The 27,900-nt window shown below is 44.3% G+C and overlaps 1 protein-coding gene across 1 annotated transcript in view; it reads left to right on the top strand.

The window, feature by feature from the left end:
- The window catches only part of LOC121874339 (mucin-5AC-like), a 72,249-nt gene extending 45,293 nt beyond the window's left edge, over positions 1–26,956 (top strand). Inside the window, exons 2-4 of the mRNA XM_042378462.1 lie at positions 6,534–16,891; positions 23,360–23,527; positions 24,917–26,956. Coding sequence (XP_042234396.1) covers positions 6,534–16,891; positions 23,360–23,527; positions 24,917–25,075 — 10,685 coding nt within the window. The 3' untranslated portion in view covers positions 25,076–26,956. The remainder of the gene's footprint in view (positions 1–6,533; positions 16,892–23,359; positions 23,528–24,916) is intronic.
- The last annotated feature ends 944 nt before the right edge of the window (positions 26,957–27,900 follow it).

Below are 27,900 nucleotides of genomic sequence, written 5' to 3'. Positions count from 1 at the left end.
GAAACTTTGCTGGCTGTGTGAATTTACAGTCATACAAGAAACAGGGTTTTATGGCCATATTGTAAACAAAGAGCCTCATGGTAATGTTGTAAACAAAGAATTCCGTTGTTGTAATGTAAATTCACACCATTAGCAGAGCCATAATCGTGTTGGAGATTCCCCACCAAAATAATCCCTCGGCTATGTCGGAAACTCAGAACCTGTTGTCTATGAGGTATAAGCCGAGAACCTCTTGTGGCCATGTAGTAAACTTTGAGTATCATGGTCATGTTGTAAATTTTGAGTCCCATGGCCATGTTATAAACTTAAAGCCTTATGGGCATGCTTTAAATATTAAGACTTATTGGTCATATTAAAAACTTAGAATCTATTATTGGTCAGGTTGTAAATTCAAAGCTACAGAACCTAATGGTCATGCGTAATCTTAGAACCACGTGGTCATAATGTAAACCTAGAACCTTGTGAACCATGATGTAAATTCAAAACCTTATGGCCATGATATGATCAGTCTGAGAGCGTAGCGTGACAAGGGCCACAAAAGCCATAGTCTTCGTGACACGCGACAACCTTGGTCACCTTCTCTGTACCTGAAGTCACACAGTATCGGAATATCAACTTTTCCCCCAATTGAAGTGTGAAAACCTACCTAACTATCTCAACTAATCTACGGTACAGGACCAATATGGCGTCGAAAATTAATCGTGACTCTACAGTTATTAAATGTTTTTGTTTTTCACACTCTAAGTCTGGGGAAACTTTTTAGCATGGGCTGTGTTTGAGAATCCGGGCGGACGTTACTCCCTCGGTATTTCCTACGACATCGGACTAATGTTGGGGTGTATTACGACCTCCGCCGTGACATATCTCATCATGATGCTGCAACAGTGCCACCTCCTCTCTGTCTGTCACACTTCCACCACTATTCTTAAACTGGCGATGATGTTTTTCATATTAATCTACCTATTTTGTTTTAAAAGCTAATGAATGTTAATCGCAACTACATTTTCATGTTATTTTGTATCTTGTGAGGTAGTTGTGTTAGCTAAGAGTTTATATATAGACTGTTGAAGAAGGACCCACTTAGCTTCACACACACACATACAGGGAGGATGGAAAGTGTGGGAAACAGCTGCGGAGTCCCTCAAGGAGGTCCTTCAGCATTCTCATTCTTTTTAATTTAGGGTTTCTACTTAATATAAAGTCTTGGCCTTGATCTCTAGTTAACGTTGTCCGACGTTTCTCTCTGATTCACAAAGACAGAACTCTCCGAACGTTTATTGTTTCTCATCTACTGGTGTTGTGTTTCTGTGCCGGAATAATAGCTAGTGTGGTCTGGTAGTGATGGTTTATATTTTCCATGCGGAACAGTATCCGCTTTAACTAAAATAATTCCATTGTCCAGAAGATAAAAAGTTTACCCAAGCCTCCTTCACTACGGGGGCGCCACTTTTGTGTGTTATTTGGGTAACACCAGACGATTTTTTCAGCTCAGAGGGGGGGGGGCCTGTACACAATACGTTAGCGTTTAAAATTTAGTTCACAGACAGACAGATACAGAGACAAGGCGAGGGTTAAAACAACTATCTAGACGCAAGCATGTGAACACTCATCATAGATCATCGAGTGTTTTCGCGAAACTTAATGGTTGAGCTAAAAAGGTACAGAAAAATATTGTGTAATTGATAAGTTGTAAGAAGTGATTGAAACACGTAGCTCTGGTACCCGGCAGGAAGATAAAGTAATAGTTAATCCTCATCCCTGAAATTTTGGTCAGTGCTCCTATCGTCCGCAAGATGTTGTCTTTACTAGGCAATGGTGAGTAGTGACGGATGTGTTGTAGGGGAGGCAGCCCGCGCTAGACTTGTACAACATCAAGCTCTCTCCACAGATATTCCCGGCATCCCTTACCACTGGCCATACAAGGTCAAGTGTAAGAGTCATGTGCGAGATGTCTTTCACCGTTCAGGTAAACTCACACATCAGGCTCAGCACGTGGGAAGTGGCGATTACCTGTATTTTTTTCTTTAAACTGTTCGTATGAATTTTTTATAATCTCACAGAGTGGTGATTGGCGGAGAGAGTTAAGCTATAATATTCACTCATATAACCCGACTGAACTTAGATGATATAACCAACACGATTTCTCTTAAACCCCGTGAGAAAAGCCACGAAAGAGAACACCATCTTGGGGACGTGTCTTGGCTGTCCATCACAACAATAGTGACATTAATGTTCTCTCACTCACCCCAACACTACTCCACCTACCTACACACATATAACTATATCACTTGAAAATATATTACAAACTTCACTCAGCAAGATAGATTTTTTCTCTCTCTTGAAAATGATTAATCTTGTTCATACATACATACATACATACATACATACATACATACTGTTGATAAATAGATATAGTTATATAGATATTCAGTAAATCGTCATAAAAGTCCACATTGGTTCAGCATGTACAGTCCAAACAGTACATACAGTGTAGGTATACTGTAGACAGTGGCGCAGTAAACACCAAGAACATCACCTTTATACTCTGCACTCCTACACCCAAATTCGTCTGAGTCACTTCCTTTGAGTCTCTGGGTTAAGCTGACTATTTGTAGTAACTTAAAGACTCTAAAATCTTGTAGTGGTATTTGTTATTACTTAGAAAATAAAACGCGTGAACCTCTCAGTGTTGTCTTAGCGGGAGATATGCTCTCTCTCTCTTTGTCTATATTATTATTATTAAAGTTATCATTCCACCAGAAGCCGTTCGGGGCGGTTGGTCTGTTGTTTGTTACTTTTGCTATGAATTTTATTGTCCAGTGTTATTACAGGATAAACACCACCCGGAGAAAACCTGTGATGTATGATAGAGTCACAGAGGATAATACCCTTCCCACATGTGTCTCGGGCCAGGAATCGAACCCATGATATAGTGTGAGAGATGTACACATTACTGCTGTTCCACCAACATCCCTATAATCTACCTTCAATTGTCCATTCCCTCCTCTCTCTTTCCTTCTATTTATCTATTTACCTTATCTTTTCTTTTAATTATGAATTCTCTCTCACCCTTCTTTTGCTTGTTCACATGTCTTTTCATTAATTCTTTCTTCCTTTCTTTATTTCCAAATTTCCTAGTTACTATTTCTGAGATCAAATCTATTTCGTTAAGGTTTCCCTTAACTCATGCACCAAAGAAAACGTGTATCAGCATCGTAGTACCAGGAGTGTGCAGCCCGTGGACTTAAACATGAATATCTTGATCTTGACTCATTCATGGGTAAAGGTTTCTCTCAGATGAATAAAATCTTCTTGGGTTAGCCAGAACAAAATACCTTAAGGAGCTAAGTACGCATTTGTGAACTAAGTTTATTGTAATTTTAAATGTATATTTTGTATGTAACTGCACGCCTTGATTCCACAGAAATATACACAAGAAAAAAAAATTCTTAGGAAACTGGATTCCCGACCATCACCAGGGGGCCTTAAGTTGTAGGCAAACGATCCTGTGTATTGGAAAGTTGGTAGTTTCCTGGCGTGAGTAACAAGCCAGTGTATTCAGTGTATTTCATGGACGTATATAACATTGAACTTGAGTATTATCATAAACAACGATTTGTTTACTGTGCATCCCATACTCATCCTGTGAGCGGTAACGCAAAACAGATTACAGATTAGAGGTCACAACAGGTGTATATAACAGATTCCAGTGGTCAGGATATTACTGCATTGAATGTTACAGAGTAGTTCCAGTACATTGCCTTTACAATGTATACAATGGATGTAGATAAGAGTGTATATCACGGGTCTATAACAGTGTATTTCATGGGTATAGGTAACAGTGCACTGGGATGGGTACATGCAGTATACAGCTGGATCACATTAGATCAAATGGACCAGTTCTTCATCGGGTTCAGTCCTATTGGGCATGTGGCTATAAGATGCATGTGTGCGTATGGTACAGATTGGGCGTGTGGGTATATGATGTAGGTGGGCGTGTGGGTGTATGCTATAGGTGTGGGAGGGAGGAGCGGCTGGGGGGGAGGAGCTAGGCTGGGTATCCATCAGTCGACGTCTCACTTGACCAACACCTGAGATAATTAAGGAAGACCTGGCGGCCACCTGCCAACACCCCCAGGTAGCTAGGGCAAGGGAAGGGAGGAGAGGGGGAGAGAAGGGAAGAAAAGGGAAGGGAAGGAGAGGGGAAGAAGATAGAGGGAAGGAGAAGGGGAGAAGAGGAGAAAGAAAAAGAGGGAAAGGCGAGGAAAAGAAAGAAGAAGAAGAAGAAAAAGAAGATGGGTATAGAAATGGAGAAAAAAAATAAAGGTGATGCAAAACCAGTAAAAAAGTGGATGGAGAAGGAGGAAAGAGGAGGTGAAGACAACGAAGAAGATGAATGGAGGAAGAGGTGAAGAAAGAGGAGGCGATGAAATACGAAGGGATCGTAAAGATAGAAAAAGAAGGGTGTGTGAAGTGACTCAGTGTGGTGGAGGGAGCGAAGGAGAAAGAAGGAATACATGCGATAAAAAGAAGAAGTAGAAGAAGAAGAAGGAAAAAAGAAGAAGAAGAAGAAGAAGAAGAAGAAGAAGAGAGAGAGAGAGAGAGAGAGAGAGAGAGAGAGAGAGAGAGAGAGAGAGAGAATACCTTTGGTAAGTCGAGATAGTTTACACAGATATACTGTACATGCAAGCACACATACATACATACATACATACATACATACATACATACATACATACATACACGCCATGCAGACACCCACACATATAGGAGAATGCACGCAATAGCGCTCATGTACACACACACACACACACACCATCAAAACCCCACTACCTCCTCCTCCTTCTCCACCCCAACACAATGAGAAATAGAGGTTAGAAAATGGACACCGAAGTAACAAACTGTGGAGGACATAAGGGTGTGCGGAGGTCCTCCCCTGGCAGACGTTTACTGCTCCCCCGCTGGGTCGTGGAGCAACCAAGATAAATACACACACACACGACAATTATCCCCTGAAACTCTGACTCACTGAGAACGAGAGAAATGTTGTGAGGAATCTTTTACTTTTTTTTCCCTGATTAATATAGTTATGTGTTATGGAATGATCAATATCGCTGGTTGTGAATTATTCTCGTTAGTTCGTCATGATGTACAGTAAATGACGTAATGATGTACAGTAAATGACGTAATGTTGTACAGTAAATGACGTAAATGGTATCAAGTATCTTAAGTTAATTCGTAGTTTCAGTATGTTAATGGATGAATTATATAACGGCATTTAATTATCGTAGTTATTTCGTCTCTCGTTTATATACCTGTCAACACTATCGTCATAATGTTGTACAAATCACCGTGTAAAATCTTGTGGCAAGTAGTGTACAATTTCTTCTTTATTGTCGCAGTTATACAGTGAAACAAGGAAATTAGCATACATAACACATCATAAATTCTAGGGCAGAAAAACAGACGAGAATGAAAAAAACGTTGGATCAGAGACATAGGATTAAAAAAACACACACACACACACACACACCCACACACACACACACACACACACACACACACACACACACACACACACAAAACGACGACTCAGTGATATTCAAGAAAGGTTGTATAGTGTTAGCTGCAGTAACACAGACGAAGGTGAGAGTGACGGTGCAGTAATAGTGACAAGGCAGTATAGTGTAGGATGACTTTTTTTTTTGTCAGAATCCCTCAAAACATCTAGAGAGAAATTCGATGTCAAACTATTTGTCTTAGAGAGTAGTGGAGGTGAGATACGGACTCGAGTCACACCAAGTACAGGGCACGTATTCAGGGTTTATTCTTTTTCTGAGTTATGGGTCATCTTAGGGGTTCAGAGTTGGCATGTCACTGATTTATTTAGCTCAAAGACACACTCTTGATGTCTTCTTTACACATGGTATATAAAAGGTATCAAAGACAGCATCGTGCCGTCATTATAAACTCGTGTCTTTAACCTTAGAGAAAATATCAGTATCTTGGATAAATGGTTCTTACTTTATAAAGACCTCACGTATATTTCCCCAATGAAATATGAAAATTATGTTAATGTAATTACTGAGAGGCAAAATAAGAGCACTAGTGCCGGGATTTGGCGGGTAAATGTTCTACTCTGGCATAACTTGTACAAGCTGCAAGGTAGAGAAGAACGCTAGGTGCTGTTAATTGATCATACTAATACTGTATTTCTGTAAACGATAAGTTTCGCAAGAAATTACTCAGTCACCACATCCCTGGTGGTGAGTCAGTGATGGGTACGAGGACCCTCTGTTGTAAAGTTATCTGGTGTTTGTAAAGAGTTTGTCTTTGTCGCTATAACCCCCAGCTACCACTTGTTTTAACGTACAGTATACTTTACACTATATTTATATTCATATCAGTATTCATATAATTGCTAATATTATATACATACCTGCTGTTTTTTCTTTTGAGGATTATGGACATGAAGATGAGTTTAATAAAGATAATTTACAATTAATGTTATAAAATCCACTTTTCTTTTTCAGCAGCGTCGGCATGGGTGAGAGGGCAAGTTCCGGTCTCAGCATCTCATCCGCCCACGGTCCAGCCCATTAATGGGAATCCTTCGCCTTTCGTCTTTTCCAGCTTCCCTACGTTTCCACCTGGGGTCGGAAATGCCCCCCCAGGACACTCCGTCCCCTTCTTTGGAAACTTCCAGGCTAATGGAAATCCCTTTCTAGTTGATTTTGCTAATCAAAACCAACAACCACCTTTACCGCCTAGTACAATGAACCAATCTCCTCTGCCAGGTGGGATTAGATTCCCCGAGTCTCCAGATATACCCAGTCCTTCTCTGGTGTCTCCCGGAGCTTCGTCCTTTGCCCCTGATGGAGATGAACTTCAAGAAAAAAAAGGCGACGTTTCTGAGGCGGTTGACCATCCTGCTGGCACAGATGATGGCATCAGCAGAGGCGACATCAGCCCTGGTAGTCGTAGCTCTTCCGCAGTACCTTTAGCGGGAATAGTCCCTCAAATTCCGGCACCCCTTGAGAATCCAAGCCTTTATCAGACAGACGCAGAGCATTCTGAAGTAGTAGCCGCGACAGAAGCTCCTCTTCCCTCGTCTTCTACAACAACAATACATACACCAGCTACCTCAGCAAGTATATCAGTGGCGTCAACAACAACAGAGCCAAACACCACACCAGTAACTTCCACAACTACAACAAATTCTGCTATTACACCACAACCATTAACTACCAATCCTATAATATCAACAACCACAACAACAGAGTCAACAACAGCAACAACAACGATTACAACTGAAGCAACAACTACAACTGAAGCAGCTGCTACAGCAACGACGACAAGTATATCTACTACTACGACGGCTTCTCCTACCACAATTAGAAATACTATAAACTTATCAGATATACTGCAGGGCAATGAAGCAGCTATCCCAGCAGGCATCCGGAAAAGTGGTGCGCCACAGTTTACTTCAAGACGCCCAGCAGCTTCACCAGGTTTACGTGGAACTTTGGCTTCTCGTCTCAAAAATTTCAAAACGCGAGGTAACCAAGCAAGGAGAAATCGGGAAAGCCAGCAACCTGATGATAAAGACCCGCCTCAAAACCGGCAACCATTGACCTTGGCGGAGAGACTTGAAGCCCGCAAGACCACAGGTAGCCGTGATTCTTTACACCGGAGTGAACCCGAGCGTAGGACCTTTATTGCCAGGGATGATAAACAGGAAAGTGACGACCAATTCAGTCATCCTCAGAGAGTTGGCAACCAGGACATTCCGGTAACACTACCTGCGTCTGAAAGCATTTCCCTGACACACGTCAGTCAGATTAGTAGCCAGGCTGGAGATAACGGCATTAGACAGACGGACAGCGTGCAGGGGAACTTTATTCCCGAAGGTCACCCGCAGGACCAGATTAGCAATTTTGATCAAAATACAGATCAAACAGATTATGTGCCCGTCCAGGACAACTTCGATCAGAAAAGCGCACAGCCGACCAGACTTGCAGCTTCTTTAGTCTCGACTAAAGCTCCAGAATCGTCCAATTCGTTTTCCTCGGACGTGGCCTCACTTTCACCAAGAACAAACCTGAAAAGACAGACAAGACCTAGGCCTCTCTCTCCGACCCAGTTACTCACAGAGCGCCTTCGGAAACTGAGGGAGAGACGTTTAAAATCCACGTCAGCTGGTTCCCGTCGTCCCTCCGTCAAAGGTGGGTCTCCTCCCAGCCAAGAATCTGTAGGCCTAAAAAATTCCAGGCGACAGTCAATCACTAGGAATTTTAATCCTCGCAATAGACTTGAACAAAGGAGGAGGAGCGATGACTTCAAGCAGAGACCTGTGACTCGTACCCTCACAACCATCACTCCCAGTATACGCAACACGAGGGCTCCCCTGCATGGTCGTACCGAATCTGGGGTAGACCCCATAGTATCGTCCACCACTAAAGCATCATCAAGAATCATTCATAGATGGACCACCCAGAGGCCTCTCACTTTTAGAGAGAGACTCAATGAGTTTAGAAGCAGAAATAGGTTCATACCTAAAAATAGACGAACAACAACCCCTCGGCCCGTCACCACCACCAGCCCGACGACAACCACCACCACGACCACCACCACGGAGAGAGTTTTAACCACGACACAAGAGTCTGACTTCAACTTTGTCTCAGAGAATTTCTTTGTCATGCCCTCCTCAACCACGGAGTCAACCACGTTGTCCAGAGTACAACAGATCCGGGAGAGGATCGCTGCCATGCTTAGCTTGAGAGGCCTCGCTGGTACCACAACGACCGAGGAAGTTATATCGATTCTAGAAGAAGTAACATCCAGACCGCTGTTTACAGAGACAACCGATTCGTCAATACAGTCGCCAACACATTTTGGCGTCACTTCAAACCCAGTTATTTCAATCCATGCTGTTGACGGAGACGATGGCTCGACAAAAATACCCCTTGACGACCTCTTGTCAACAATCATACAGTCAATGAGCACCTCAGAGTTTCCACCAACTACTGTCTCCTACAGTTCACTTGATAATAACACCAGCCCTATCACACTAGACGACCAAGAGACAGTGTCATACTCCGTCGCTACCACACAATTAAGTACGTCTTTAGAACCTGTATCAGTCTTGTCTATATCCACAACAGTTTCTTCTGATGACCTCCCACCATCGAAAACCCAACCCACAACAATTGATCCTGAAGACAAAAGTGATTTTGATATTATACCAGTAATCCCTAGCACAACACTGGAACTCTCCTCGGAAGCAACAGTCGATGAAGCAGCAACAAGTCTGACTAATTCTGCTGCAGGGTTGGACTCAGAATCTACACAAGCCTTCAATCATTTTCCTGAAACCACCACAACAAAGGCTTCTCCTCCAACCACTACTGGTTACCAGACGGACGACTTTAACACGGGTGTGGCTGACAGTTTGGTGGCAACAACGCAGGCGTCAAAAGAAACGAAACCTGAGGAGCCACGCATTCAAGACCTGATTACAAAGCTAATCTCACAAGGAGTCATCACAAAAACCGAATCGGGCGATACACTGACAAAGCCTAATGTAGTAGAGGAAGAAGCAACAATAAGTACAAATGAAGGGCAGACAGAGGCAACAACAGCTGAAGAGCAAGAGGCAACGACTTTAAGAACGACAACTCTCGGGTTACAAGCAGCGACCGAGACGCCAATATCCTCCACCACCACAAAAGAGACAACGATGTCATTCAAAGACTTTGATACTCCAACATCTGTAACTGGCCCAACCACTGACTTTGTTGTGGGTGATCACACTACAACAGAAGCCGAAAACCAGGAATTGACGACAACCTTTGGAGTTCTAACCACACAGAGAACTCCAATGACTTCCATCTCATCAACACATTCAAGGATCCCTTTACTGTCCAGTAGATCCACAACGTCCAGACCAACAACTACACCACCACCAAGTACAACAAAATTTCCCTTCTCTAACAATCCTCTGATATCGTCAGTGAAGATGATGGACACTACGACCAGGTTTAGCCAGGGAGTCACAGAGCCAGTGACTGACGCCCCAACAACAACGGCCCCCCAACACCAAGACTTTATCTCGCTCGACTATGATAACTTTGAAACTACGTCCTCAGGTCCTACCACAGAGTTTTCTACGCTACCAGAATTTGGAGCAGTTGGTGAGAATGAAGTTGACGTTCTTGATTCCATGGATAATTTCCAAATGTTGTTGCGTAGTTTCGACAGAACGTCTGTTCGTCCTGAATTTGCGGCGTTGAACCATGTTCTTGGCTTCACTCTGACACCCACAACAGAGGAAGTTGATCCTTTAGAAATAAACTTGGAGAAACCTGATACACCGCAGGATTACTTCTATGATGACCTGGAGCCTGCACCAACCGAGCTGGTGTTCTTTTCCACCAGCCTACAGACGCCCACTGACGTGGAGGGACAGGGAATGTCAGATGCCGAGAGTACCACAAGCTTCGAGGGCTTCATCACAGCTGAGGAAGATTTGGTGCCAACAATACTTAACATGGATGTGACGTCACTTACCGTCTCCGAGCCCTCTGCGAAAGTGAAAAATCTTTCTGAGGTTTCAGAATCCCCTAAGACAGGCGAAGATTCTAATCTCACGAAAGAAGAAAAAGAAGAAAATACAAAGAATATGTCAAAAACAACAACAAACGCTGACAATAACTCAAGCACGATTAATACAGGAATCCTGTCAGAAGATACAAACTCAAGTTCGTCAGACACTAATGAAGCAGAGATAAAGTCGTCGATGATTAATCTCTCAACGGAAATCACCACCATTGCCCCTCCAGCAGGTAAGGTTCTCCAAGGAGTTGCTGCAACAGAAGCATCAATCTTACCTTTTGATGAGGAAGTGCCCACGTCTCTGCAGAATCGTCCCAGTCGTTTCTCTGCTGCGAGGAGTATGGCCACCCTTCAGAACTCACCTCGAGAAGGAAGGAATAGCGACACCAAAAGTTCTTCTGACGGGTCCTCAGAACCTACAACACTGCGGGAGAAACTGCGTTTGCTACAACTTACGAGCGATCGAGATAGAGATACAGAGACGCCGGACATACCTCACCAAACATCCAGACCGCATCTTCTTCAACTTGCACCACGACCGGATCTGCCTCAACAGACATCCAGACCAGACAGGCCTCTCCGGTCATCTAGACCCGACTTGCCTCAAAGGTCATCCAGACCAGATCTGCCTCAACGGGTATCTAGACCGGATCTGCCTCAAAGGGCATCCAGAACAGACTTGCCTCAAAGGGCATCCAGACCTGATTTGCTTCAACGAAGAAATAATAACCTTTCTTCTCCTCGGTTAAGGACCACGTCTGAAAGACCAGAATCTGTCACTTCCAGTGGAAGATTGAGCCTCAGTGAACTCCTCAGTCAGAGAAATTCACAAGGGGAGACCACTAAGGCGCCCACACCCAAGTCCAATGAAGTGAGACCTTCGGGTGGTGCTTTTACCCAGCCTCCACCCAGGCGAGACAGTACCAAGCAGTCATCTTTTCAAGGTACGACTCGGCCAAGGCCCACGACCACAACACAGGCTACGACGACGGAGGCTGAAGAGTTGTCTACTATTTCAAGTAACACCGATAACCCGAGCTCTGAAAACAAAGACTCCAAGAATGCCGCGTTTCTAAGGTTCTTGGAACTAAATAGCCAAAGATTAAAATCTTTAGCTGCCAAGAAAACCGATGAGACAGCAGACACCGAGGCTGTCACTGTAACAACACCAGCAGATAGCTTCACCACCGACATGCCAGAGGACACTACTGAAGAGATCCCGGCGTCTACCAGAAGACCTCAAGATTTCTGGCTTCGAGGACAGCTTCACCGGAGACGTCCAGCTGGAATTAAAAATGCCCCCAAAATATCTGAAGTAATTCCACAAGGTCGAGCAACAAATCCAATTCTACCAGACGGGCTAAGATCTTCACTGGTAATTGAGGGAGAGAGGAAGTCATCTTTCTTAAGGCCTGTGCCCTCACCCAGGCCTTTCAGCGTAAATTCAGAAGGTCCTGCCATACACAGAGTTAGTCCATCGTTCTCCCCTGAGAGTGATGATCCTCAGCCAGCCAGAAGGTTCCCAAATCTTCCCCCAAGGTTCCGTGTCAATGCAGGTAACCGTTCACGAACCTTCCGCGTACGACGTCCTCGACCTACCTCGAAATTCTCCAGCTCTCAGCCACAACAGGAGACACGTCCTAGGACTCATTTCTCTCCGTCTCCTACACCCCGCCCGACCTTAATGGAGGACAGAACAGTGAGGCCGCAAATTGATCAGGTAACAAGACACCCATCACTGTTGATTCCTCGAACCACCATAAAACCACGCACGAAAGCCACCGCAGTACCCACAACGCCACGAAATAGCGTGGAGACCGATACTAGAAGAACTACACAATTCTTTAAATCGAAGCCAAAACCTGAAACACTGGAGCTTCCAACGACAGAGCCGGATGGAGATGAAATAACTACTTTGGCGACGCTCATAAATAGACAGAAGGTTGAAGGAAATAGGTTCGGCACTCAGAGAAGACTAACGACATCTAGGCCCTCGGAGGTGCCAGACATAACGACACAACTTGATGATGTTCTTTTTGGTCCTTCTACTACTTCAGGTGAAGTAGAGAGTACGTCTTTCCCACAATTCTTTGATGATGAAACATCAACTCCCACAGTTTTTGATGAAACCACAAAAAGTTTGATTGATAGTACTTTAACTTTCCAGTCAGACAGGACAATTATCTCGTCAACAGAAGGCATGACTTCGTCTCATGTTCCCCCTCCATTTAACTTCTTCAACAATCAGGAAGCTAAAATTACTTCACCTACAAAGGTAAGACTTTCCCCAATTTCTGGACCACAAGAAATAACCCGCACTCTACCACAAAAGGGATTCACACCTTTCCACCACTCCACCACACCGGCGCCGAGACCTCGGCCCACCACCGCCATCGATTTCGAAACAATAATCCCTCCAGTCACTCCTCTGTTGGAACGTGAGTCTCCAGAACCACCAAGAACATCCCCAACTGTTGAGGTTGTAGGCTTCGAGACGTCGGCCACAACAGTCTCTCCTATTTCTTTTTCTACGACCACTTTAGATATTGAATCAAAAACTGAAGCGCCTCATCCTCCGAGGTTTTCTCTTGATTTTGGTTCACCATCGCCTGCAACATTCGTCATCCTGCCTCAGAGAAGTTCCTCAAAGTCTACTACAACTCCACGATCATCACCGCGACCATCCTCTACCACTAGGTCTCCGAACGAGTTTTTCACGACTCGAGCAAATTTCCCTTCTAGGCGTCCACCCGTGAATGACAGGAAGCCATTGGTAACTACCACTCCCAGACCTCAGGGCCAACCTGTGGCAATTGATCCTAACGAAGCCTTTTTTGCTGAGGAAGACCCTCCTTGTCATTTATGCCAAGACAACCGGCCGGAAGAGACGACTCAAGCGTTACCAGTTTCGGAACAACCGATCATCACAACACCCCTCAATACAGTGACGCCCAAAGTTGTGCTGGTGGCTGTACCAATTGCAAACGGATCGCTGTTTCCAGGAAGTTCTTTTATTATCCCAAATAGCATAAGCGATTTCATAACAGCAACTAGTTCAGGGGAGAGCACAACCTTGCAGCAGGAGGAAGCGACGACATTCCTTCCAAATGTGGATACAAATCCTCCAGACATCATTTCGCCTAACCTCCCCACTACTACCGCTGTCCCAAAGAGACTTATACAGAACAATTCAAAAGAGAAATTCCTCAACGTAGATTCTCTCGCTCCACCACCTCTGCTCCATCACATGATAACGAAGGGTGTGACGATTACCTCAGAGGAAGGCATTATATCTCGGGGAGTGTTTGCATCTCAGACTCCACCGCAGGCGGAGCAACAAAAGTTGCTACAGCAACAGAAACCGGAAGGACCTCAACAAACCATTCAAGGAACACAGCAGAACCAAGGGCACCAGATCTTTCCAGGGCAACAGAACTTACAATTACAGCAAGACCTTCAAGGAAAACAACAAAGTTTACAGGGTGAACAGCAGAGGTTCCAAACAGGACAAGTGAGGCCACAAGGTGAACAACACAGGTTCCAAACAGGACAACAGAAGCTACAAGGTGAACAACAGAGGTCCCAAACAGGACAAGTGAGGCCACAAGGTGAACAACACAGGTTCCAAACAGGACAACAGAAGCTACAAGGTGAACAACAGAGGTCCCAAACAGGACAAGTAAGGACACAAGGTGAACAGCAGAACCTGAACAGGGGACAAAAAGAGACCCAAGAAGGACATCAGAGCCTACAAGGTGGACATCTAAACCTCAAAGAAGGGCAACGGACACCTCCTGGAACACAAAAGAACCTTCAAACAGAACACCAAAGCCTACAGGGAGGGCATCAAAACATCCAGGGAGGACTACAGACTTCACAACACAAGCAAGAGAACTCACGAGGAAGTCAGTCAAACATCCCAGGCCACCAGATCCCTTCCGTGGGACAGCAGAGACCTCCAGGAGCTAAGCAGAACACCAGACCTCTGCATCAGAATATTAACATAGGATTACATAATGTTCAAGCTGAAGGTCAGACGCACCAGGAGCAACAAGGGACGCTCAACCGCAGGCACCAGAACATTCAAGACGCCCAACATGTGAATCTAAGGCCTCCTAATTTCCAACAGAATCCTCAAGGCGGAAATCAAATTTTCCAAGATGGTAAAACGAGCTTCCAAAATGGTCAGCAGATTCTCCACATTGGTCAACAGATTTCACAGAATGGCCAACGGATTTTCCAGGATGGTTCACCGATTTTCCAAGATAACCAACACAGCACACAAAGAAATGGACAGAATATAAAAGTCGGTCAGCACAGCAACCAAGATGGACAACAGATTTTCCAGAACGGTCAACAGATTTTCCAGGACGGTCAACAGATTTTCCAGGACGGTCAGCAGATTTTTCATGAGGGTCAACACATAATACAAAGTAGCGAAAAGAACATTAAAGAAAGTCAACACAGCATCCCAGGTAGTCAAGATGGACACCACTTTACCCAAGAAGGTCAACACATTATCGTAGGCAATCAAAAAAACGCCCAAAGTGGTCATCAAATCATTCTAGATGGTAAACCAGTTACCCAAAGTGGTTCACCTAACAACCAAGGTGGCCATCATATAATTCAAGATGGTAAAGCAATTAGCCAAAGTAGTTTACCTAACAACCAAGGTGGCCATCATATAATTCAAGATGGGAAAGTTATCACCCAAAGTGGTTTACCTAACAACCAAGGTGGCCATCATATAATTCAAGATGGGAAAGTTATCACCCAAAGTGGTTCACCTAACAACCAAGGTGGCCATCAAATAATTCAAGATGGGAAAGTTATTAGCCAAAGTAGTTTACCTAACAACCAAGGTGGCCATCATATAATTCAAGATGGGAAAGTTATTAGCCAAAGTAGTTTACCTAACAACCAAGGTGGCCATCATATAATTCAAGATGGGAAAGTTATCACCCAAAGTGGTTCACCTAACAACCAAGGTGGCCATCATATAATTCAAAATGGGAAAGTTATCACCCAAAGTGGTTCACCTAACAACCAAGATGGCCATCAAATAATTCAAGATGGGAAAGTTATCACCCAAAGTGGTTTACCTAACAACCAAGGTGGCCATCATATAATTCAAGATGGGAAAGTTATCACCCAAAGTGGTTCACCTAACAACCAAGGTGGCCATCAAATAATTCAAGATGGGAAAGTTATTAGCCAAAGTAGTTTACCTAACAACCAAGGTGTCCATCAAATAATTCAAGATGGGAAAGTTATTAGCCAAAGTAGTTTACCTAACAACCAGGGTGGCCATCAAATAATTCAAGATGGGAAAGTTATTAGCCAAAGTAGTTTACAGAATACCCAAGGCGATCAGCACAGGAGACCAGGTGATCAACATACCTTCAAAGACGAAAAACAAAGCCTGGGCGGTGTACGACAGAACCCCCCATCGGCACACCAACACTTCGTCCTCGGACAACAAACACTCCAGGACGGAAAACATAATTTACTCTCTGGAAATAAAAACGTCCAAAGGGAACAACAGGACTCCCAGAGAGGACAACAGAACAACCAAAGAGAACAACAGAACAATCATAGGGAACGAGAAAACAACCATAGGGAACAACAGGACTCCCAGAGAGGACAACAGAACAACCAAAGAGAACAACAGAACAATCATAGGGAACGAGAGAACAACCATAGGGAACAACAGGACTCCCAGAGAGGACAACAGAACAACCAAAGAGGACAGCAGAACAACCATAGGGAACGAGAGAACAACCATAGGGAACAACAGGACTCCCAGAGAGGACAACAGAACAACCAAAGAGGACAACAGAACAACCAAAGAGGACAGCAGAACAACCATAGGGAACAACAGAACCCCCAAAGAGGGCAACAGAATAACCAAAGTGGACAACAGAACCAAAGTGGACAACAAAACCCCCAGAGAGGACAACAGAACCCACGAACAAGACAACAGAACCACCAGAGAGGACAGCAGAACCCCCTAAACAAGCATGAGAATCTTTCAGGGAGCCAACAAAACCTACCTGGCAGACGACCGACCTCAACTCCACATCGCTCGGGTTCAGGGAGCAACGTTGGCGTCTTCGTCAATCAGGCTGCCGGCTTCTTGATTGGACCGGCCGACGCTGCAATTCCGGCCGACGCTGCAATCCCCAGCTTTTCCAGCAACGACGGCGGCGTCGATGACATTTTCGCCGGCGTTACTGACCGAGATCCTTCTTCTCCCTCACTCCTGACGACATCTCAGGTTCCTTCCAACCCTGTGTTTACTGTTGATAGTTCTCAAACGCTTGATGACCATATTAACAGCGGGAAAGGAGTCACTAACACCCCGGCTGCCATAACTACCTTCTTGCCCACCACTAACCCACCGTCAACAACCCCCTTCATACCCAACTTTAAGATGCAAACAATCAGATTCTTTCACGATAGACCCGTCACTCAAAAACCAAAGTCTCCCAAACAATCTTTTCCCAGCACCACACTCTCACCTCCGTCACGCACGGCCTCTCGCCTTCTCCACAAGCGTCCCACAATCCAGAAAGGGCCTCTAGATCCTCCTAGGAATCGCTTTATTTCTAGAGACTCTTCCCTGATGACCACAAACCCTAAGACGCCTCAAAGTATCATAGTTCCCCACACGACACTGATCCCCCCTGGAGTTGACAACGGTTCTTCAGGTACCACTCGACCCTCACAGTTCTTGAGGCCCTTTACCACACTCACTCCCCCGACACGAATTAACGATAATAATCCCTTTAGTTTCCCGACATCACAACCTCGACCCAACCTTCCCGGAACAAACTCTCAACATCAAATCTCGACTCATTTCAGGCCTCGAGTTCCCTCGACATCGAAACCCAGAGTGACGACTAATAGTAACTTGCCTGATTCGACGACTCATGGGGACCGACATGCCAGCCATTCTCAGAGACCTGCCGACAGTTTCCCATTTACTGACGCTTCACAAACCACACCTCAGCCTCACACCAGGAATTCTTTTATCGGGAACACACAGCAACCATTCACTACCACACCTTCCCCGCACAACGTTCGCTTGACCACTACTTCCTCCCCACACTCGACCACCTCTCATGGCACTACTACTACAACTACTGCCCCTCACACCACCACCCATCCTACTTCTCGAAAGACTTCCTCCCCTTCTACCTTTCCTCACACGACCACTCATAGTAACACCCTTCTTCCCTTCCGTACAACCTCTTCTCCCACCCCTTCAACGACCTCCTCACCCACCACCCATAAAATCTCCCCTCTCACCACTCACAAGACAACCTCCTCTCCCACTACATTATCTCCCTTCTCCCACACGACCTCCTCCTCTCCCAACTCACACACGACCCACTCTCCTGCCTCTCATACGACTTCCTCCCCCTTCTCCCACACGACCTCCTCCTCTCCCAACTCACACACGACCCACTCTCCTGCCTCTCATACGACTTCCTCCCCTTTCTCCCACACGACCTCCTCCTCTCCCAACGACGAACCCTCCTCTCCCAACTCCCACTCTCCTGCCTCTCATACGACTTCCTCCCTTTCTCCCCACGACCTCCTCCTCTCCCAACTCACACACGACCCACGCTCCTGCCTCTCATACGACTTCCTTCCCCTTCTCCCACACGACCTCCTCCTCTCCCAACTCACACACGACCCACTCTCCTGCCTCTCATACGACTTCTTCTCCTTTCTCCCACACGACCTCCTCCTCTCCTAACTCTCAAACGACTTCCTCCCCCTTCTCCCACACGACCTCCTCCTCTCCTAACTCTCATACGACTTCTTCTCCCTTCTCCCACACGACTTCCTCTTCTCCTTTCTCCCACACAACATCACCTCCCAGTACTGACCCTCACTTGACTCATTCTATTATAACTGAGTCCACATCATCTGACGGAGGCTCCAAGACCTTCGTCCAGCCAGTCACTCCCCCAGAGAGCACAACTTTCATCTTCGACGGTGAAGGCAACCTCATTTCCTCCCACAACCTGTCCCCCTCACCTCACCAACACCAACAAAGCTTCAAAGACAGAGGTTCCGTCCGCTTCACCCCGCCCTCCAATAACCTCCCAGAATTTCCGACCCAAAGTCCTCCCAGAGACCAAAGCACTCCTGAACCGTCATTAAACTTCCAAGTTCCCAATAAACCAATCAACGAGCGAGGGAACATTCAGTTCTTCTTCAGGCCTCCTGGTGACAATAATCGCCCAACTCATTTGGGTTCTACACGTACTCCAGTCCCTAACAAACTGAAACCAACTCCCGTCCCGACCAATCCCCCACCAGCTCCTCTCTCTAACCAGTTCTCATCGTCCTCGCACTCCAACAGACCCCAACCTCCCACGGTTCTCGGTCTCCCACCAACCCGAATCCCTCAGCATCACCAGCCAGTCACAGACCCAAACAGCTTGTTGCCGTTCCCCATCACAGCCAACCCCTCCACCTCCCTCCCTCCCAGTGGCAACCCGCCGTCGTTCTCCTTCTTCAACACTCCTTTCTTATCTGTCGGTGCTCATGATCCACATTCATTCCCTGGCTCTGGCAATATTCCCACACCATCCACCAACACTGTGGTTCCACCCTCCCCTATCTCCACCAGTCCTACTCCACTCCTTATCTCCAGCAGTCGTCCTGGTGTTCCCCATCAAGGCACTTTCTCTAACGCTTCCCCACCTCCAATCCCGACCAGCAATCCTCCAAGACTCCTTCACAACAACAAACCTTCTCTCTCGTTCCCCGCCTCAAACAAGGGCTCTCTCCTTATCTCCAACAGTCGGCCTTCAACACCCTCCCCCAACACCTCCCCTCAATCCCATGTTACCAGTCCTTCCTCACTCCTCGTCCCTAACACTCCCCACCCTAACCAATTCGCCAACACTCCCCACCCTAACCAATTCGCCAACACTCCCCACCCTAACCAATTCGCCAACACTCCCCACCCTAACCAATTCGCCAACACTCCCCATCCTACCCAATTCGCCAATACTCCCCACCCTCACCAATTCGCCAATACTCCCCATCCTAACCAATTCGCCAATACTCCCCATCCTAATCAATTCGAAAATACAGCTCACTTCGCCAACAGTCTCCCTCCAGACCAATTCGCCAATACACCTCAATTCGCCAACAGTCTCGCCTCACCAATTCAAAACACTCTTCATCCAAGCCAATTGCCAACAGTCTCCCTCCAGACCAATTGCCAATACACCTCAATTCGCCAATAGTCTCCCTCCAGACCAATTCGCCAACACTCCCCATCCACCCAATTGCCCCATCCTACCCAATTCGCCAACACTCCCCACCCTACCCAATTCGCCAATACACCTCAATTCGCCGACAGTTTCCCTTCAGACCAATTCGCCAATACTCCTCAACCAGCCCAATTTGCCAACACTCCCCACCCTACCCAATTCGCCAATACACCCCAATTCAACAGTCTCCCCGCCTCACCAATTCGCCAACACTCCCCACCCTACCCAATTCGCCAATACACCCCAATTCGCCAGCAGTCTCCCACCAGACCAATTTGCCAACACTCCTCAACCAGCCCAATTCGCCAACACTCCCCACCCTACCCAATTCGCCAATACACTCCAATTCGCCAACAGTCTCCCTCCAGACCAATTCGCCAACACTCCCCACCCTACCCAATTCGCCAACACTCCCCACCCTACCCAATTCGCCAATACACCCCAATTCGCCAACAGTCTCCCTCCTAATCATTTCGCCAACACTCCACAATCTACTCATTTCCCTAATAATCCTTCACCAATCCCTGTCTCCAACAATCGCTTAACCAAGAACAACTTTAACCGCAACACTGTGGTGAACCGAGGGAGAGTCAGGTTCACCACATCTACAACATCTCCCCCTCCTCCTCTCTCTCACACTCCCTCCCCTTCCCATGCCTTCCCCATCTCCAACAAACTACCCTCATCTCCAACACGCAGTCCGTCCCTCCTGGTTCCCTTCACCGGTGGAGATGAGAGTGTGAGTCAAACATTAAATTATGAGGCGTGTTCACAAAATTCATTCTAGGTCAACACAACAAAGAACAGCTGATTCGTGACGTTGACTGTTTACATTGATGACGTAAACTTGACGTCATTAATTTCAGTAAACTTGACGTCATCAATTTCAGTTTAGGGTTGATAAGACCAATGAATAATTTTCTGGATACGCCTATTCTCATTAGATTAATAATTCTTTCTTATGGAGTATAATAGTTACTAAATAATTTTAGCATTAAACTAACTAAAGGTTATGGTATTATATATTAACAGATAATGCTTTGGTATAGAATAGTACTAACATTGGCATAATAACTGGTATTTTAATATGTTCTGTCTTGTTTAATAATCTATTATAAGAGTCAATTGTGGTAAATTTATAAAACTCCACACACACACACACACACACACACACACACACACACACACACACACACACACACACACACACACACACACACACACACACACAACACAGCCATCAACTTTGCGCATCATATAATGGCCAACATCCTATCTGCTTTCCCTTAACGAAAAACAACACGAGACTGAAAGTAAAGTCAATAGTAAAAAAAAAATAGATCTCAAAATACTGAATGTCCATAAAGCCAAAACTGTCGTACAGCGAACACCTGAAAATCAGTATCAGGAAGAGTTTTACCGCGCTGCCTGATGATGCATAACGACTGTAGCATTCCTGTACTATACTAGCCAAGGTGATGAGCTGACTGGGTCCATCTGAGTGATGACAACAACTGTTATGAGAAGAGGCCTCAGCGAGGTTCACCAAGCTGCTTGGTGTATGTCATCCCAGATGCTGTTTTTGTCAACATTTTATGTCTTCATATTGATTTAGGGTTTAGTAATGGTGTCGATGTTAGAAAAAATGCAATTCACAGTAGAATGTCGTAATGTAAATAATATGGTGATGATAGTCGCAGCAAGAGTAAGACGAGAAGAAAATACACAAGTATACATAACAGTATTGTAGTGACAGTACAATAGTGATCAATATTTTCAGCGATTACATAAACAACAATATTGACCCAAAGGTTTAGTGCTACCCAGAGTAATATTAAGAAGAAAACTTGTGCTTAACTATACAAATACGATATTAATTCAATAGCAATATAGGAATAAACTACATGGCCAAAATTATCGAAACTTCACTTTAACATCAACCTATGTACGTCCATTCTGTTGACTGAAACAATGTTTACCATCGCTGCAGCAACAGTGGAGAGAAGCGTTGATTGATGTGGGTTCATGAGCGTGCGAGAGAGACGGACGATTCGAAACGTAAATGAAGCATTATAATAAAACGACATTACGGATTATCAGTAATATAGTAATGTTTCGAACACCAAACGAAACACAGTACAAACAATAGTACAAATTGAACACCGATGAACGAGACGTAAACACAAATCATCATCGGTGGTTGAATGATTCGAACCCCCAATGAATCAAGACAAGAGGAATATTTTTTTTTCTACTACAACACATCCACTTATAATTTTATTCGGATCATTATCAAAAGATCACTGGAGCTTCAACAAACATCCAGAAGCACATATAGAAAAAAAAATCATTATAAACTCACACCTACAGTTTTCTATTCTCAAAGGATCTCGTGCTTGAAAAAATACCTCCACTCCAACATATACTCGTACACTAAGACACACTAAAATTCCTAACATGGCCACTCGAAGAATAACTCTCTCCCATTCCTACTGCAGGATAATAAAACTCTTTGAATCTCTATCCTGTATCCTGATAGCTCATTTGAAACCCTATCCTACATTCTCCAAGCTTATTTGAATTTTAATAGCTCCTCTGAATCTTTATAGCTCCTGTGAATCACTATCCTACATCCTTATAGATCCTTTGAATCATTATCCTACATCCTTATAGATCCTTTGAATCATTATCCTACATCCTTAAATCTCATAAAAATTTCTACCTTATATTCTTAAAGTTTATCTGAATCCCTATCTTATTTTCCTAAAACTCTTTTGAATCATTATCCCGTATCTTTAAAATTCCCTTAAAATTATACCTCGAATCTTCTAAAGTTTCTAGATATCTACTCTAGGTCTCCATAGCTCTCCTAGTTTTCCTAAAATTCCTTTCTTAAGCCCCATTTGTCTAGCTCCCAGACACCCCAAAAGACAATCTCCGAATCTAAAATTCCCCTAAGTTCCCAAGATTTCAAGTTCTCGTGACATGTCTTAAATTGCCCCAAATCTTGAGACATCCTGGGTTTCCTATAATGTTACATATCCTTAAAAAATTCTCAAAATTCTGTAGACCCTTGAGGTTCTTCACGGTTCTTAACCCTTTGATGATAAAAAGATTATAATGTCTACCTCAAAGGGTTAAACCATCACCCTCAAAGGGTTAAACCATCATCCTCAAAGGGTTTTACCTTCGTCGTCAAAGGGTCATCGACTTCCAAGGCTTAAACCATCGACTTCAAAGGCTTAAAACATAGTCCTCAAAAAGTTAAACATTATCCTGAAAGGGTGAATCCCTTAAATCTCTCCGACCATCCTACCCAAAAGAAACCCTTAAAGGAACATCCTGATACTTCCTTCACTATTTTTCAAAATCCTTCAAATAACCCCAAAAAAGAAGAAAAAAAGAAGAGAAAAACGACTACCCTAATTCTCCCTTCATCTCTTCAGGGCCGTGGTGGAGTTTCCTTGGATGACGACCCTGACGGTGATAAGATCCCTGGGACAGCAGGAGTGGACTACCCAGTGCTAGAGAACATCCCAGAAACATCCTTCGAGTGCACCAAAAGCTTAATCAGACACGGCAAGATGTACGCAGACCCGGATACCTCCTGTCAGGTGAGGCCAGTTTATCCATAGTGTAGGAAGATGAATAAAATGAATAACAAGAATGAGTGAAAATGGTTAGAGTATATTAAAAAAATTAGGTATTACAGACTACATTCATGTTAAATAATTAGATCTGAATGAATGAATAAATAAAAATACGTACACATGAAAGAGTGAATTTATGAAGATGAGTAAAAATGAACGAATGAATACAAGAAAATAATTAGGCAGCTACCAATGTGTTGCTCAGCTACTGCACTCATTCCCGACACGTAAACAACCTCAGATGTAATTCCTCAAATGCTAAAACGTTCAATAACTGACCACCTCTCTGTGTCAGCTGATCCATAATAAATTCAGATTTTTAACTCATAACGTCATTGCCTTCAACTAATTTTATCTTCCTCTGTACATTGGTGACGTGGTCCATTATGTCACTATGTCGTAAGTTGTGTTTTCTCAGTATAAAGGGAGTATTTCTTGCTAACACAGCCAGTATAATAAGAACTTACGTGAACACCTGTGGTTGTGTTCCTGATTCAATGATGGGGTTCTGCGTAGCTGAGAGAGATGATAGTATTGTGAACCATTGATTCCAACGATGGTGTAGAATGGAACGTTGGTGAACGATCATTATGAGTTCTGCGGCAGGCGTGTACGATGGCAGGTGTGTGAGATGGGAGATGCATGAAATGGTAGGTGTTTTTGATGACAAGGGTGTACGATGGTGAGTGTGAGAAATGGCAGTTGTATACTAAGGTATACTGTATATGTGTGTACGATGACAAGTGTGTATGATAGTAGATGTGTACAATGTCAGGTGTGTGCGATGGCAGGTGTGCGCATAGGAGGACAAAATAAGACTCGGAGTTTACACTAGACGGTGCACGTTGCGGGATGGACCATACCAGGTGGCCACCAGGACACACAGGTGTGTCACCACCACCATCATCCACAGGTAAACACGCACACACATCGTCCTCACCTCCACACTTTCTCCTCCCTCACCTCTCCACACACACACACACACACACACACATACACACACATACACACACACACGCACACACACATACACACACACACACACACTTATACTTATTATTATTATTATTACTATTACTATTATTATTATTATTATTATTATTATTATTATTATTATTATTATTAATTCTTAGCTCAGGTCCCTGGGGTCTCTCTTTGCCCCATCCCTATATCCTAATTTACAACAGAAAATATCACCATTGGTTTCTTCTATACCACACCATTGATTTTTCTAGTCCTCGCTATTGGGCTCTTCTAACACCTTACTAGTGATCTCTTCTATACCTCACGTTGGGTCTCTTCATTGACTCATAGTCCGTGTTCTCTATCTGAGCTGAGCTCCTCTTCCGGCAGGTGTACCACGTGTGTAACGGCCTCCAGAAGTTCTCCTTCCTGTGTCCGAAAGGAACAATCTTCCATCAGGACACCTTCGTTTGCCAGTGGTGGTTTACCGTCGACTGTCAGCGGCAGGCACAGAAGCTGGCAGATATCCGGGCTCTTGGTGACAGCTGAAGGAGTTAAATGACGGAATTGCGAACTATAAAAGACTCCTAGGAAGGGGACATTCGCCAGTGTAGATAAGACGACCCCAAGTCCTCCTGGCTGGCGATGCTGGGAAAACAGACACTGGTAAACATTTTCGTACAGAGAAGAGGGGAAGTGTGAGTGTGTGTGTGTGCGTGTGTTATGTGTGTGTGTGTGTCCTTTGGCGATAGTTCAAGGAGTGGAACGACAGATGGAAAGCCAAATACGGTGAAAACAAACACACACTCAGGCGGAGCCACACTCTACTCTGTGTTGGTCAGGAAGTGACCTAATTCCACGAGCTTGGAATGGGCGAGACTAGTTAGGTTTTGGGCGCGTTCTTCCGTGATCTTTTTCAAGAGATCAACAGGATGACGTAAAGACAAGGTTGTACATATCTTTAGTGTTACGACAGTGATGTCTGCGGCCCACAATTGTAAAACTCTGAAAAGGGACGGAAATAAAAGATAAATGACTTTATCAATCAATTAATAATTTTACGATCCCTCTCCAATGTGTTTGTGAACTATAATAAAGGTCAAACCCAAGTCTAGAAACTGACTTGTGCAGAAGAGGCGCTTACATACGATCTTCCGCAATATGGTAACGCTTCCTACAGTGAGAAAACAACAGCGCTATGCAATCCCATTGTCGAACCTGGAACTAGGATGTAGCGGGATTATTCTCCTGTTGATACCAGCGGGTTGCAGCTCACGACCATGACAACAAGTGCCTTAAATATTACTAGCTGTAACCTTTGTGATAGTTTATACCTTCCATTGGTGGTCAGGTGTCCCTCACCAACCTGAAGGAGACCCATACCTGAAGGATGAGTGTGTCTTGGGCAATGTGTACCTCGGGGTATGTGTACCTCAGGGTATGTGTACCTCAGGGTATGTACACCTTGGGGTGTGCGTACCTCAGGGAATGTATACCTCAGGTTGTGTATACCTTAAGGGAACACCTATTTCAGAAGAACAAATTAATAAGCTGAGAGAAGCATTTACACAGTACCATTCTTATCGACAGTCCTGGTGCAAGGCCTCCTTATTATGTCAACAGATAAAAGTGAGGTAACACCACAGGAATATACTTAGGAACACCACCACCTGATGAGACCAACGCACATAAACACACAGACATATGTACACTTACAAATACACAAAGACACACACACACACACGCACACACACATGCACTTTCTCTAGCTAATATTAATTTTATCCGAGGCGGCCAATGGTTAAGTTGTTATAAAATTGTGTGATCTGATAAAAGGTATTTGTAGTTATAAAATTTAGATTTTTGTTTTAGAATATAATAATAATCAGAAAATTTGATATATATGTTTTAATTATATTATAATGAATCTGTATCACATTGTTATTGGCTACATTTATATTAGAAAAAAATAATAATGTTTCAGTACACTGTAGTTAGGAGTTTTCTTGAGGTATTAATAAGTCCCAAGTGAATTATGGTTTCTGTATTATTCCACACACTATTATTTGACTTCGATTCATTGAAATTTAGAACACTAATGGAAATCTCGGTAATAATTTCACGCATAGTGAAAATAATCCTCGGGAAGATTCACAGTAACGTGAATGGTATCATCTGATATCAAGTCTACTTTAAAAACAGAAGCTTATAATAAGTTCCTGGATTTTACAAGTAATGTGGACTCGATGTCTGAAAATTACAATAATCAGAATACTATCAATAAAATGTTGACGATTAATAAGGGATATTCTTAGAGGTCATATCAGGGGTATATAGTTGGTACGAGGCTGTTTATGGAGTGTGTGTGTGTGTGTGTGTGTGTGTGTGTGTGTGTGTGTGTGTGTGTGTGTGTGTGTGTGTGTGTGTGTGTGTGTGTGTGTGTGTGTGTGTGTGTGTGTGTGTGTGTGTGTGTGTGTGTGTGTGTGTGTGTGTGTGTGTGTGTTAAGATGTTTATGGCGCGCCAATGGGCCTAAAAATCAACACCATGCCAACTTTAAATCCCCGAATTTAAACACGTGCAAATTTGTTGTCCACGTATAAGTTGGCATGACATTAATCTTTAGCCCAATTCACACGCTGCAAGTTTTCTTTACATTAAAAACTATATTAAAAAAACAGCATCATACGAACTTTGAACAACTGAAATGACCCCTAAATAATATATTGAGGATAATCAGAGTTGTCATGCTGGACCATGTGACCCTGTGTGGTGTAACCCTGTGTAGTGTGACCCTGTGTGGTGTGACCCTGTGTGGTGTGACCCAATGTGGTGTGACCCTGTGTGGTGTGACCCTGTGTGGTGTGACCCTATGTGGTGTGACCCTGTGTGGTGTGACCCTGGCTGTCATGAGTTGTGTTCAGGATCCGAGTTCCCAGAGACTCTTGCGTTATTTCTAGTTGCGTCAGTCAGCTTCATGAGCGCCTTTTCTGACTAAATTATTAACCCAAAGAATTTCCCTCCCATACCTCGCCTCGTTTACTACTGCAGGTGCTCTTCGACTAATGCCATGCACTGGTTCCTCAGTACATCCCTATAGTCCATACCTGCCACGGGCTATTCACTGCACGGGTCGAGGGTCTCGGCTTGCTCGTTAATTTCTTCTCACTTCACCCAACTGATAATTAATTATTGGTGGCCTTTGTTTTTCTGCAACTAGAATTGGTTACCTGAAGAAAAGACACGGTGGTGGTGGCCAAAGTGACGTCGAAGATAAACTTAGACTACTGTAATTAGCTACGATATTTTCCCCGCAGCTTAGAGAAAAATATCATCGCCTGAATCTTTGGGAATTCATTTCCTGATCTATAGTGAA

Source organism: Homarus americanus, unplaced genomic scaffold, assembly GCF_018991925.1.
Source record: "Homarus americanus isolate GMGI-L3 unplaced genomic scaffold, GMGI_Hamer_2.0 scaffold17856, whole genome shotgun sequence".
NCBI classification, from domain to species: domain Eukaryota; kingdom Metazoa; phylum Arthropoda; class Malacostraca; order Decapoda; family Nephropidae; genus Homarus; species Homarus americanus.
Note: the sequence above shows the minus strand (reverse complement) of the source record. Positions and strands in the feature narration are given on the sequence as shown.